At 49.2% G+C, this 13,936-nt stretch overlaps 1 protein-coding gene across 9 annotated transcripts in view; it reads left to right on the plus strand.

Annotated features, from left to right (window-relative positions):
• The window catches only part of PRKG1 (protein kinase cGMP-dependent 1), a 368,725-nt gene that overhangs the window by 43,016 nt on the left and 311,773 nt on the right, over nucleotides 1-13,936 (plus strand). Inside the window, exon 1 of one of the 9 annotated variants that reach the window (XM_064429926.1) lies at nucleotides 2,848-2,963. The exons of 5 other annotated variants lie outside the window; for them this stretch is intronic. In XM_064429926.1, the coding sequence (XP_064285996.1) occupies nucleotides 2,872-2,963 (92 nt within the window). In that variant the 5' untranslated portion in view covers nucleotides 2,848-2,871. Of the gene's footprint in view, nucleotides 1-2,847; nucleotides 2,964-9,613; nucleotides 9,745-13,936 lie in introns of those variants that run through there. 3 more of the 9 variants (XM_064429929.1, XM_064429928.1, XM_064429933.1) reach the window with 3 other exon arrangements.

Raw genomic sequence — 13,936 nt, forward strand, 5'->3', positions numbered from 1 at the left:
TGTAATGGTTTCTTAACTTGAAAGCCAAAAAGAACTCAAATGGGAACCCACTGGTGTGGTGCTAAGGGCATCATTTGGGCTGTACAAATCTGGGTTAAGAATTATCCCACTGTTTGGGATAATTCTTGGATGGAGAAGCTTCCCTAAGGATTGAGGCTGTTTGGTGAGGCCAAACACGTGGGAGACCTGGTGGAGATGGGGCAGAGCCAGGGACATGTCACAGGTCACCTCTGGAGCACTGTGGCTCTCCACCTTCTCCTTGTCCAGCTGTGAGCTATAAAGGACTTGTTCAGTGGCAGGCTTACTCTATAGCCACGTATTTTTTTCCATGTTTTTCACCACAAAAGATTCTTGCTGTGCTCTGTGATGGGCAAGTGTTGTAAGCTGGAGTCAAATTATTTGTTTAAGCTGGCTGGGCACAAACATTTTGGCTGCAGGGTTTTGAAGGAGGCTTCTGCTTAATAAATACAGCTGAGCAACGTTCAGAGCATTGTGGCAGAGTTGTTATTGATGGAAAATCCATGAATATGTAGCAACCAAATGGTGAAGCTCAGCAAAGCTGTGCTGGCAGGGTGAAGGATTGGGAAGGGTGACTTGGGACGGCTGCCTTGGGCACTGGAGCAAAGCAGAAGCGTTGTGGAAAATATGGATGCTTGTGGAATGTACCCAGAATGGGATCTTCACAGGGATTTGGAGTTTTAATATATGCTGGAGGAGCCTTCTGAGGCTTAGGTGCTTCCTGGGGAGCCTTGAGCTCTGTTACCTATCCTGATTTCCTTGGTCAGCAGCTGGAATATTTTGTGCCTTTGCTCATGCTGAAGAACTGATCTATCACGGCGAGATAATATTCCATGCTTATTGCAAGCTTCTTAATGGAATTTTTATCAGTTCCTCTGAAGAATAGGATGCACAAAAAAGCTGCCTGGCTGTCAGGTTGTTTGCTCTGTGGCTCCTTTAGAGCTGCCTTGGCTCTCTCCGTGTGGCTTCCCAGTAAAATGATGAGAGGGACCTTCCCACCTTAAATTCCACATGTTTGCAACCACCAGGTGACATCAAATCCCTTGGACACTGAGGGACGGGCAGGGCAGGACTGCAGGATGCAGACCCTGAACATCCCTTGCTGATGCTTCAGACCCATCATGGCCATCTCTCACTGCTCAACAGCAGGGTTTTTTTTTTCCTTCCACCAATATCTGCTAATTTTAAACCTATCTTGTGCTCAGTGGTTTCAGAAGACTTAAAAGCTGGTTTTTTGTTGTTTTTTTTTTAAATCAGTTTGGGCTGGGGAGCCTGAGATGGCTCAGCCACAGCCACTCGGTGCCTTGACACCATTTTCTCTGGGATTGCTTTGTTGACTCAAGTGCACTTTGCTGCAATACAAACATTGAGGATAAAAGGCAGCCACCTCAGCAAATTAGCGTGAAAGCACTGCAGAGGAATTGTAGATGTGTATTTTGGTGTTTTGGTCTTTATTTTAGAGTGAAGATCTCTCCTTCTGCCCGTGGCCTGTGCTTTGTAAGGAGCATCTGTTGTGCAGGGACGGCTTTTAGAAGTTAAATTAATTGTCTGTTTGTGGACTCATCTGTAGAGTAAATCAGATGCTGCATTGACAGGGATCTGTGTGTGTGGTAAAACTTCAGGCAAGGTTGGATTTAAGTGAGTCTGGAAAAAAAATCAGTCATGGATCATTTGAAACCTCTCCTTGGATGAAAGGCAGGGAGAGCTGGGGATTTAGCCTGGAGAAGGAGGCTCTGGGTAGACCTTAGAGCCCCTTCCAGTGCCTCAGAGGGTGCCAGAACAGCTGGAGAGGGACTGGGGACAAGGGATGGAGGGACAGGACACAGGGAATGGCTTCCACTGCCAGAGGGCAGGGAGGGATGGGATATTGGGAATTAGGAATTGTTTCCTGGCAGGGTGGGCAGGCCCTGGCACAGGGTGCCCAGAGCAGCTGTGGCTGCCCCTGGATCCCTGGCAGTGCCCAAGGCCAGGCTGGACATTGGGGCTTGGAGCATCCTGGGACAGTGGAAGGTGTCCCTGCCATGGCAGGGGTGGAATGAGATGGGATTTAAGGTCTCTTCCAACCCAAACCATTCTGGGGTTCTATGATTTCATTCTAATTTTCATAATGGAAAAAGTTTTCCTCTACATGCTACAGGTGTCCAGGTGTGCAGTCCTATTACAAAAAAAAAAAAAACAAAGGCAAAATAACCCCTGAAAATGCTCTGAAGGGTTATAATGCTTTTTAAACAAGAATCCCAAAATGCCCAATCTTATTTTTGGTTACTGTCCACGAAGGCTTTTCTGAGCACAGGCTCCACTCTGAATGCAGCTGGTTGAGAAACCTCTCTTTTAGCAGCAGCTGGGTTGTGTGGAGTGAATTAATTAACCTGGTGTGGAATGAGAGAACTTAATAAACCTGGTGTAGAATGAAATAATTAATCAGCCTGTGGCCAGCCTGGAAGAGCAGCCACCTGATGTGCCCTGTTTGATTATCAGGAGCTTGATTCCCAGCCAGGCATGGCTGAGCTGAGCTCCTTTGTCTAAGGCTGAGGTGAAAAGCTCCTTCTGCTGAAGCTGGGGCTTTAGCAGAAAACTGAATTTTCATACCCAAGACCCAGGAGAGTGGTCAGGGGCACGTCGTGGCAGAAATTTCTGCTGAGGGACAAAAGCAAATTCCTCATCAGAGAATGTAATCAACTGGTGATGCTGCAGCTGGTTCCTTGCAGCCTCTGCACGCAGACAAAATAGCAATGTAGTAGAGAGAAAATGTTTGCTGAGTTAACTGGGCTATATTTAGGTGCCAAATAAACAGATTGCTGCTTTTGACCCTCCCCCTCACACCCTCAAAACTGCTTCTCGGGCTGTCTGCAAATGTCTTGGCTGTTGGTGGCTTCTGTTCCCTGCAAGAAGAGTGATGGGGAGCAGCAGGGGAGGGACATCTGTCCCTGCTGGACATGGGAAAGGTGAGTGCTGGGCACACAGTCCCCATCTCCAGCCTTGTTCCCTCCTCTGTCCTTCCTTAGCACTGTCTGCACAGGCTGGCTCAGGTACAAAACCCTGAACCCCCCAAACTCTTCCTCATGGGGGCCCTTGGGAATCCCCTGGGTTCAACCAGGCCAGGTGCTGGTGCTGCCCCTGGGTCAGGGCAACTCCCAGGATCAATCCAGGCTGGGGATGAGCAGCTGGAGAAGCCCTGGAGAAGGCCCTGGGGGTGCTGGGGGTGAGAGCTGGGAGCCAGAACCCCCCGTGCCCTGGGCTGAGCCCCAGCCTGGGCAGCAGGGCAGGGGGGATTCTGCCCCTGTGCCCAGCTGAGACCCCACCTGCAGAGCTGCCCCAGCCCTGGGGCCAGCACAGGAGGGACCTGGAGCTGCTGGAGAGAGCCCAGGGAGGCACCAGGATGAGCAGAGGGATGGAGCAGCTCTGCTGGAGGAAAGGCTGGGACAGCTGGGGGTGCTCACCTGGAGAGGAGAAGCTTTGGGGTGACCAAACTGTGGCCTTGCAGTGCCTGATGGAGAGAGACTATGGACAGGGGATGGAGGGACAGGACACAGGGAATGGCTTCCTACTGCCAGAGGGCAGGGATGGATGGGATATTGGGAAGGAATTGTTCCCTGGCAGGGTGGGCAGGCCCTGGCACAGGGTGCCCAGAGCAGCTGTGGCTGCCCCTGGATCCCTGGAAGTGCCCAAGGCCAGGCTGGACATTGGGGCTCGGAGCAGCCTGGGACAGTGGAAGGTGTCCCTGCCCATGGCAGGGGTGGCACTGGATGGGACCCTTCCAATGGGTCCCTTCCAACCCAAACCCTTCTGGAATTCTATGATCACTGTGGCCTTTTTGATCCCGATAAATCAGGAGCTGAAAAACCAGCATCTTCCCTTCCATGCTGCATTTTGCATCCCGTTTTCCCCTTGCAGCAGGCTCTTTTCCTGGCACTGCTCTTGGGACTGATTGTACAGTTAGCCCTTTATTCGTGTGTGCATAAATTTGACTTCTTTTAAAGGAAGCAGCTCCTGTAATCGCCTTGCCAGAACAGATTAGGAGAGGGAGTGTGCAGATCACAACACTCCTCTGCTGCCTTTGACAAGGAGGATTTCATCAGCCTGCTTCAAGTGCTGCTTGCAGCCTCAGGGGTGGCCAGAGAGCAGTAGGAAGTTCATTTTTTCCTTAATTTTCTCCTCTTCAGTTGTATTTATGCTGTTCATGTGTTTTTGTCTCCTAATTTATGATATGTTTGGGAGTTTGGGGTGTTGGACCTGAGGAGGAGAGAGTTGTGGTCAGCACAAGGTTTGCTCTGCCCATCACTGCAGGCTTTCATCTGTCCGGCTTTTAGTGCTGATGAGTTTTTCTATCCCAGAGAATGCCTTAACTGTAATTGCTTCATAAGCACGGGCACTTGGTGATTAGAAATTACTTTTCATTCCTGATTAAATAGCAAGGCACGGTCTTTAACGAAAACAGGACACTTAAAATTCCAGTGTTCTCATTTCAGGGACATTGATTTTCACAGGCAGAAAAGCTTTCCTCAAATTTCCACCTAAAGAACAAACATTAATGCAGCTATAGGTTAATTACAGGTTTGTTTAAGGCTTTCTTTTCCTAGTAACCCGAGACTAAACCACACAGCAATCTTTAAAATTGGGTTTATGTCTATTAGAAATGTGCTAATGATGTGAAGAATTTGGAATAGTTAAAGTTCAGATTAGAAACTTTAAGTGGGGGGTTTTTTGGGTTTGTTTTTCTTTTGTTAATCTAAAGGGAGCGCAGTTAATCTTTGTGGAGCCCAGCTTGATTGTCGTGGGGCAGAGCTGGTCACCTGGGGTTTCTGCTGCTGAGCTTCCAGCTGGCAGTGCTGGGCATATCTGTCCAGAAAAATGGAATTGGAGCACCTACAGGGAGTAATTCTGCCTGGCACTTCTTTGTCCTGCCTTTACAGACTTCTCTGAGCTGCTCTGGGGGAGAATACGATAACCAGCCTGGGGAGGTCCCTTGCTCAGCCCTGTTTTGTTTGTGCCTGAGTTCTTTGATGTTGGGTTGGTGACACAGGACAGCCCTCGGCTCTCAGCCACCCACCAGCCCACGGTGGAGATCACCAAGCACGAAATGCCATCAGGAATTCAGGTTCCTGTGCAGGTCCAGCTGAGGAATGTCTCCTGTGCTGTGCTTTCAGTGCAAGGCACAGTGTTCAGCTGGGAATGCTGTGATTGGGATGAGCTTAGGTGGGATTTCTGGGTTTGCTCCTTGGTTTGCTGTGCTCCTGGGGGCCTGCCTGGCCTTTGTGCAGTGCCAGCAGCTCCACAGGTACTGCTACCTTGGATTTAAGCAGTCTGCCCCATTTTGCTGTACCGTAATCACCACTCTGACCACTAAAAACCTGTTTATTTGCAATTGTTGTTAAGCGGATAAAGATTAAACCAGTGTGGTTTAATCACAGAACTGAGGAAGATTTGAGCACTGGCAGCTCTTGAATCCTTGTCTGACCTGATGTGAAATTCATGTGGAAGTCCCAGTGCCCCAGGACATCATTCCAGTACAGGAAGATGGCAGAGATCTGTCCAAAGGCAACACTTTTGTCCAGGTTAAGCCTCTTAAACCTTGTGTAACCCACCTCAGCCCCAATCCCCTTTGCTGTTCCTGGCAGCTTTTCTCTCTGCCAGGCTTTTTCCTAGCATGACAGCCGAGCAGGATTTATGGCTGTGCCTTATCCAAACAACCTGTAAAAGTGTTGTAGAGTGTTTAAAAAATAATAGTTCAATAATTCAAGTGAAGAACAAACAAACACTTGCATTTTCCTCTGAGTGCACAGACCTTAACTCAGAATGGAGGGGGGAAGAGATATTAGTGGGAGAAATTTCTTTTTCTCTCTGAAAGGGGCTGTTTAAATGAAATATTCTGTTTTAATAACACAGAGATGTTAAGGCTCCACAGACTGCACACAATTTACTTGACCTTTATAAATAGAACAGCCTTGTCTCTCTATTGGAAAACAAAAAAAAAACCCTGAAAGCAGCATGCAGATTTATTAACCAGCACAGAGAGGAATTGTTAGACTTTATTCCTTGAGCAGGAAGGCAAATTATCCAAGTAGGATTTGGAGAGAATAGCTTCACATATACCAGCTTTTTGGGATGACTGCCAAAAAAAAAATAATGAAAAGCAGATCTATGAAAGTGGCAGGTGGAAAATCTTGTATTCCTGAGGTCTCCTGCAAGAGTTACAGTTTGGGAGGAAAGAAATGCTGGCATGGTTGAGCACCTTGTGAAGTTGGCCTCAAACTGTGCCGGGGGAGGTTTAGATTGGATAAAGGAAAAACTTCTCCATGGAAACAGTGGTCAGGCATTGGAAGGGGCTGCTTGGGGGTGTGGTGGAGTCCCTGTCCCTGGAGGTGTCCAAGGAAGGCGTGGATGTGGCACTTGGGGACATTGGGTGAATGTGGTGTGTGGGGCTGATGGTTGGACTCAGTCTTGGAGGGCTTTTCCAGCCTCAGTGGTGCTGTGGTGGGAAGTGAAAGCTGCCAGCTGCTGGAATCACAGGCTGGAGAGGGAAAAAACAAGGAAATTTAAACCTTAATGTTGCTTTTAGCACTCATTTGGAACTGCTGCACCTAAAGGACACCGGGGCTACAGATTATCAAATTCCTGGTAATTTTATTCTTGGAATAGATGGGGAAAATCATGGAATTCCTCAGGTTGGAAGGGATCTGAAAGCTTATCCAATTCCTCCCCATGCCATGGACCAGGACACCTCCCACTGTCCCAGGCTGCTCCAACCTGGCCTTGGGCACTGCCAGGGATCCAGGGGCAGCCACAGCTGCTCTGGGCACCCTGTGCCAGGGCCTGCCCACCCTGCCAGGGAACAATTCCTAATTCCCAATATCCCATCCATCCCTGCCCTCTGGCAGTGGGAAGCCATCCTCCCTAGTCCTGGCATTACAAATTGGGTCCAAGCAAGCAGAATGTCCCAGTTCCCTGAGCTGGAAGAGGTGGATTCCTGTTCTTAGTGTTCCATAATGGAGAATCCCAAGAGTTCTCATTGCTGGAGGGAAACTGTCTCGTATGGACATGGTTAAAATACTTTTCCAAAATCTGCCTGTGCAACACAGCTGCTGAAAGGCTTTGTTAGGTGAGGAGAGGTGTTTCATTTCAGATAAGGTGGATCTTTGTGGGTGCAATAGGGTAAATAAACTGAATTCCAGTGAAAAGAAAGGACCTTTCAAACCTGCTGTACAAGGAGATGTGCAAGTGCAGGCCTCAGGGTGAACACAACCCACACCGGGTTTGGCTGCTTTTCTTTGGGTTTGAGTCTTCCATTCAGCTCTGGCTGCTGTTGCTCTTTGGAAGAGCAGGCTGCATTTAGATTTTGAAAAAGAATGCTCAAAGTTGTGCTGATTTCTCACTGACTTGAAAAGCTGGATTTTTTTTTCCTTAAACTCACTAAAGGAAGGTGTGTTTTCCAAGAATTCCAGTGCCAGTTAATTTCATTTTCCAGTATTTAACACAGGCTTGGTCTAATCTTTCCAATCACCTGCACTCCTGAATATATGGGATATTAGCATTTATGCAAACAGCTAGTGCCTGCTTTTGACTTTAATAAATGTCATCTTTAAAATGCACTTAAATTTTAAATGACACTTTTTGGGCCTGTTGGGATTAAACTGGATTTGAATTATTTCAGTTCCCTCCAGTAGTTCCTGTTTCCTCCACAGAAATAACTCTGCTCCTTGGCAGGCACGTTTTCTCCATCTCGTTTTAGCTCTTTCTGTGTATTCCTTCATGTAAATATTTCCTCAACACAGCCTGCGGAGCATGGAACAGACTCAGAACATGAGGAAGAGTTGGAGCAGTGCTTTCCAGAAAGTGAACAAGGTTTCTTTGCTAGTCCTGTGAAACATTTGGGACAGAGGAAAGGAGCTGTTTCCCTGGAACCCACATGTGCTGTATTGGAAGAAACGCCGTTTCTGTCTCTTTGTGAGGCACTGATGTCCTGTTCTGCTTTTTTTGTGGGATTTTTTTTCTTCATTGTCATGGAATCCCAGAAGGGTTTGGGCTGGAAGGGACCTTAAAGCCCACCCAGTGCCACCCCTGCCATGGCAGGGACACCTTCCACTGTCTCAGGCTGCTCCAAGCCCTGTCCAGCCTGGCCTTGGGCACTGCCAGGGATCCAGAGGCAGCCACAGCTGCTCTGGGCACCCTGTGCCAGGGCCTGCCCACCCTGCCAGGGAACAATTCCTTCCCGATATTCCACCTAAATCTCATCCAGGGCAAATCTGCTGTTTCCTTCTTCCTTTTCTCTTCTGCCACATTAAACCCTTGGGGTCCTTCTGGCTCCTTGCAGCCCCATTCCTACCTGAGTGTTTCTCCTGGCCTGGGGCTCAGCTTTCTCATTTGTTTTGCTGCTATTTGCTCAGCTACCCCATGAGAGCAGTGAAGCAGCAAGGGGCAGGAACCTGCAGGAGGGGAGAAAGCGTTTGGGAGGATGGCGGAAGGAAGGGAAAGAGAAATCCATGGTGCTCTGCACTAGGAATGTCAAATGAGGCACTCAGACGAAAAAAGGAACACGAGCCAGAGTTGCTGCGATGGGAGCAAGAATTTTGGAGTTGGGAGATGGTGTGGGAAGGTGATGAGACACGAGGGAGGTGGAAAAGGAGAGAGTTAAGTGCAGGATAGTAGTGCAAGGGAAGGAGAGCAGTCCCAGCAGTACATTATGGGAGCAAACTTCATTTTCTCATGTGCTCATGTGATGCAGATAAAGGTAACTTAATTCTCTGCCCTCCTCTGCCTTGTTTTTTCTGTCACAGTTTTCAGCCTTGAGATGTGGTTGGTTCTTGTCTCTGGTGCCCTGTGTGAAGCTTTCCTGTGAACCAAATGTTTTCTGTTGAGGACCTGGGCAGCAGCATGGCAGCACATTTGAACTGTAAATTTTGGGACTTTGCTGGCTTGCTGAGGGAGGCAGAAGAACCGTGTGCCTTAATGCCTGTTGCTGCCTGTCCTCAGAAACAAGTGCTGCTCCTGATTCTCCTTGGAATGGCCATGTTTGTAAAGGGGAGAGCCTTCCCTTGGGAATACCTCAGCAGATCCCACACTGGGATTCTGGCTTGCCAGGCTCCAGGAGGTCACAGTGCCTCCTAAAGACCAGAGTGAGTGACCTCCAAAACTTGCTCAGAGTCTGGAACATGAGCCCTGTGAGGGAGCTGGGAAGGGGCTCAGCCTGGAGCAAAGGAGGCTCAGGGGGGACCTTGTGGCTCTGCACAACTCCCTGCCAGGAGGGGACAGCCAGGGGGGGTTGGGCTGTGCTGGCAGGGAACAGGGACAGGAGAAGGGGAAAGGGCCTCAGGCTGGGCCAGGGGAGGCTCAGCTTGGACAGCAGCAGGAATTTCTGCATGGAAAGGGTGCTCAGGCCTTGGCAGGGGCTGCCCAGGGAGCTTTGCAGTGCCCATCCCTGCAGGTGTGCCAGGAAGGGCTGGAGGTGGCACTGTGGGCACAGAGTGTGTGGTGATTGGGAGTGGGGCTGGGGCTGAGCCTCATCCCCAGTGGGCTGCAGCTGTGCAGGACAGGTGACTGATATTGCAATTAATGAGCCGTGGGGTGCCCAGGGCACTGACCAATCACACAGAGCAGAGGGCACACAGGTGCGCTGCATCAGCGTGAGGGGATAAAAGGTTGGGCTGAAGAAAAGGGCAGATGCTTGCAGCCTTCTGAACTGTTATGGTGTTTCTGTGTGTGAGCAGATCCCTGAAGCCTTCTGACCCGGTAAGATGTTACTGTGTGTGGGGTGAAGCTTTCTGATACTGTCTGTGATATTCTGTGTGTCCTGGCTGTCTCAGCTGTGACATGTGCTGTGACAGGCACTCAGTGCTCTGGGCTGGGGATGAGGTGGGCATTGGGCACAGCTTGTACTGGATGATCCTGGACGGCTTTTCCAGCCCAACTGGTTCTGTGATTTCACACTCTCCATGCCATTCCTTAGCTTTTCTTGGGCAGCACCTTTCGTGTTGCTGCATCCTTCTTTTTCCTCTGTATGTCCATTCCCATTAGCATTCCCTGAGGACAAGTGATGCCATGCAGTGTGAGGTTACTACTTGGTCAAAAATATCTTCCCATTTCCCACAAATAGGACAGTTGCCCTTCAGTATCTTTCCAGTCTGAAATTCCTGGAAACATTCAGTGCCTCTGGAGGATAGTTACTTTGATCAAAGAAAAGGGCTGTTTCCTAAAGTCCTTCAAATTCAAAGCTCTTAATTTTTCCTTGCCTTCCATCAGAGTTTGGTGCCTGCTTTTTCCTAGCACATTTGTCACAATTACTGTTCAAAACATTTCCTTTAAGTTCTCTCTGTCTTGTGCTTACATGTGGCTGCATGATTGCAGGTATCCCTGGAGTTTGTCTCATATGGTTTATGGGAATTAGGAAAATTTCTCTGAATCCCCAACCCACCACCCATTGCCCCCTACAGATTGTTCTTTACAATCCAAGATTTTATGAAGCCTTGAAAGCCCTGAAACTGGAGCTATCCATGCCTGGGGTTGTGCTTTTTTTTTTTTTTTTTTTTTTTTTTTTTTGTAAGAAGGTTTTTCTGGAGGTGTTTGCCTTGTGCTGCTCTCATTCCTGCTGTGCTGGACATCCTTCTGTGGTTGTGGGATCTCCCCTCCATGAGGACAGTGCTGAGGGCTGCGTCCTCCTGCTTCAGAGTTTGGGTTTTTTTTGGTTACAGCCAAAGGCAACATCAGAACCAGGGGATTCTGAGTGGAACTCCTACAACAGGAGGAGCAAGAGCATTTCTGAACAAAACCCTGTTTTGTTTTAGTACCACAGAGTTGTCAAGGTTGAGAAAGATCTCCAGGGTCATTGAGTTCCCCACCTTGTCCCCTGATGCCTTGAGAAGGCTGACCTAGAGCAGAGGGTGGACAGAATTAAAGAACAAATCAGGGATTTATTGAAAGGATCTCCTCCATGGATCCACCTTGGGCAGCACAAGAGCCCAGCCAGGGCTGCACCCAAGGTGAACCAAAATGGTCACAAAATGGACACCCGGTGACGGGGTCTGTCACTGTGATCAGTTCTGCTCCATTTGCATACTGGAGCTAATTGTCCAATTATAGCTTTAGGTTATGAAGTCCCATAATTTTGTTTTTCTCTTTTCAGTCCACCATTGTTTGTGCTCTTGGGCCTGAAATTTGGTTGTCCTTGGTCCCCAGCTAGAGCAGGAATTGTTTTTTCTCCCTGCTCTGTGCAGAGAGCTCACCATCCCCTAATATGAAGCCCAACCCCACACACTAAAGCAGCACAGAATCTGAAAAATACACAAGCTAAAACCTGAGGCATCCCCCCCGCCCACAGCACTGAGTGCCACCTCCAGCCCTTCCTGGCACACCTGCAGGGATGGGCACTGCAAAGCTCCCTGGGCAGCCCCTGCCAAGGCCTGAGCACCCTTTCCATGCAGAAATTCCTGCTGCTGTCCAAGCTGAGCCTCCCCTGGCCCAGCCTGAGGCCCTTTCCCCTTCTCCTGTCCCTGTTGTTCCCTGGATTTAGGAGTTGTGCAGAGCAGTTGTTGTTGGCATATTCTTCAAAATTCAGTGGCATTGTCACGGTCAGTGCTCATGCAGTAGAAATAGGAATGAGAAAATAATATTTGGGATGTGCCAACCTCTCCCCCACCTGCCTTTGGGCGGAAGGAAAGCAGCAGCAGCACTGCCCTGCTCCCAGCCCCATCCCCCTGCTTTTCCTCAGACACCTCCTGAGCTTCCTGCTGCTGCTCTTTCTCCAGTTAAATGTTATCAAGTTGTGTGGCTGCTCAGAGTTCATCTTGCTCGCCACAAGGTGCCTGTCCAGCTCTAATCTGGTTTATTGGCAGGCTAGACAGAGCCTGCAGGATGTGCTCCCATGGCTGTATCCCTGAGTGACCCTTCTGGGAGGAGGCACATCTTGCCCTTCTGTCTCCCCTGTCTGCTCCTTGGTGCTTGTCAGTGGGGAGTTATTTGGATGATGCCACACATTTTGCAAATATTTATGTCGCAAAGCTTCCCTGCAAATGTCAGGCCTCCTGCTGACTCGTGAAGTAGGAAGAAATAGTTCTCCCTAAAATCCTCGGGAATATTTATTGGAAGACTGAGGCTCCAAGCACTGTCTGCATTCCGCTGCCACACGCCTATGGCATTTCAGCCAGGGACTTCTCCAGGCTGGAGAGAGCTGATGGAACTTCCCTGGTGACAGTCCCATCCATCACGAGCGCTGGGTGAATCAGAGTGAGGGATGTGAAATCTCTGTCGCTGTTCTCCCCTCCCCATCCATCACAATTCCTGTGAATCCCCCTCCTGAACTTTCACTGGAGCAGCTCTATATTTCCCTGGCTGTGACAGCATTCCCTGTGGATGTGTTTTGTCAGGGAGGAGCAAAGTGTTTTTGCAGAGCACATCCATCTCTCCTGGCCCACGGTGCACTTGGAGGAGCTCCTGACGTGTTCTCAGCCTCTAATCCAGGAGAGCAGAGTGAGCTGTCTCTGCTCAGAGGATCTCTAATTGGATTTCTGCATCTGTGTAAATTAGGTTATCATCCCCTTGGCAGATTTCCTGCCCGTTGCACCAGGGTGAAGCCATCTCCCTGGTGGCCATCAGTACATCCCTTCTCCAGGGAATCTGGGTGCAGCTCACTGCCCACACCTTCATTTTTCCCCAGGGAGCCACACAGGCCTCCAAAGGCACTGACAAACTTGGGGCAACTGTTGGAGCTGCCATTTAGCTCCACTCCTCATGCCTGCCTCCAGTCAGGGGTCGCTGCTTGGAGCTGCCAGGACTGGAAGCCCACATGGACAATGGTTTGATGGATGAAGAAATTCCTGCCTTTCAACTCCATGGTTCTTTCCAAGATGGATCATCATGACCTTCAGGATGTGTTGTCTGGGTCTCTGTGACTCTGTCTTGCTCACCAAGCTCCTTCTGGAGGAATTTGGGTTGTTTCTGGGTTCCTGGGTGTGGAGACATATGGGGGCATGTGTTTTCTCTGCTATTTTTGTAGGTGCAAGAAGGCTCCGGCACAGCTGTGCTGGATGTGAGTGCTGAAACTCAGAAATGCACGGGTTAACACCCCTCAGAAGTCTGCTTGGTTTTGGCCAGGCATCCCTGAGAGACACCCATCCCCCTCTACCATGACTTTGCTACATGTTCTGGAAAAATTCTGGAATAATTTCTGCATGGAAAGGGTGCTCAGGCCTTGCCCAGGGAGCTTTGCAGTGCCCATCCCTGGAGGTGTGCCAGGAAGGGCTGGAGGTGGCACTCAGTGCTCTGGGCTGGGGACAAGGTGGGCATTGGGCACAGCTGGCACTCCATGGCCTTGGAGATCTTTTCCAGCCCAAATGTTTCTCTGATTTTGTGTTTTCACCTCTCATTAGCTGCCCAAAGCTTCTGCTGTTTACTTCAGGTAATCAAGGAGCTGCTTAATCCTGCTCCGAGGGCTTGGTAGTGGTTTCTCCAAATGCAGCTCATGTGGGAGTTCCTCAGAGCTGTCAGAGAGTGCAGGAGGAGGCAAACTGTGTTGGCAAGAGCCAACTTCTTCTCCTGCCTGAGCCTGCCAACATTTCTGGTATCTAAACCTGGGGTTTTGTAGGATGGAAAATAGGAGCCTAAAAAAGGGCGGTAAATTAAGATCTGTGGGGTGAGACATGTTAAAATGCAAGTTAACCAACTCTTGCCTACAGTATTTTTGTACCAACAACAATTTTCAGCGTAGGTGAAAGGGGATTTGAATATTTTTTTTGCTGAAATGATTTTTCTTTTTAAATGTCGAATGCCAAAATATGATATAATGAACAGCAGTGTACTGATATATTTAGAAATCCTAAGTGGAGCTGTCTGAGCAACATTCTCTGCAGAGCAACTCGGTTCTGCAACTCTAAGTTGTACTGAAGTGCAGGAAAACCTGGAAATGTGGAAGCTATTTTCCTGGCTTACA

Source organism: Passer domesticus, chromosome 8, assembly GCF_036417665.1.
Source record: "Passer domesticus isolate bPasDom1 chromosome 8, bPasDom1.hap1, whole genome shotgun sequence".
NCBI lineage: Eukaryota > Metazoa > Chordata > Aves > Passeriformes > Passeridae > Passer > Passer domesticus.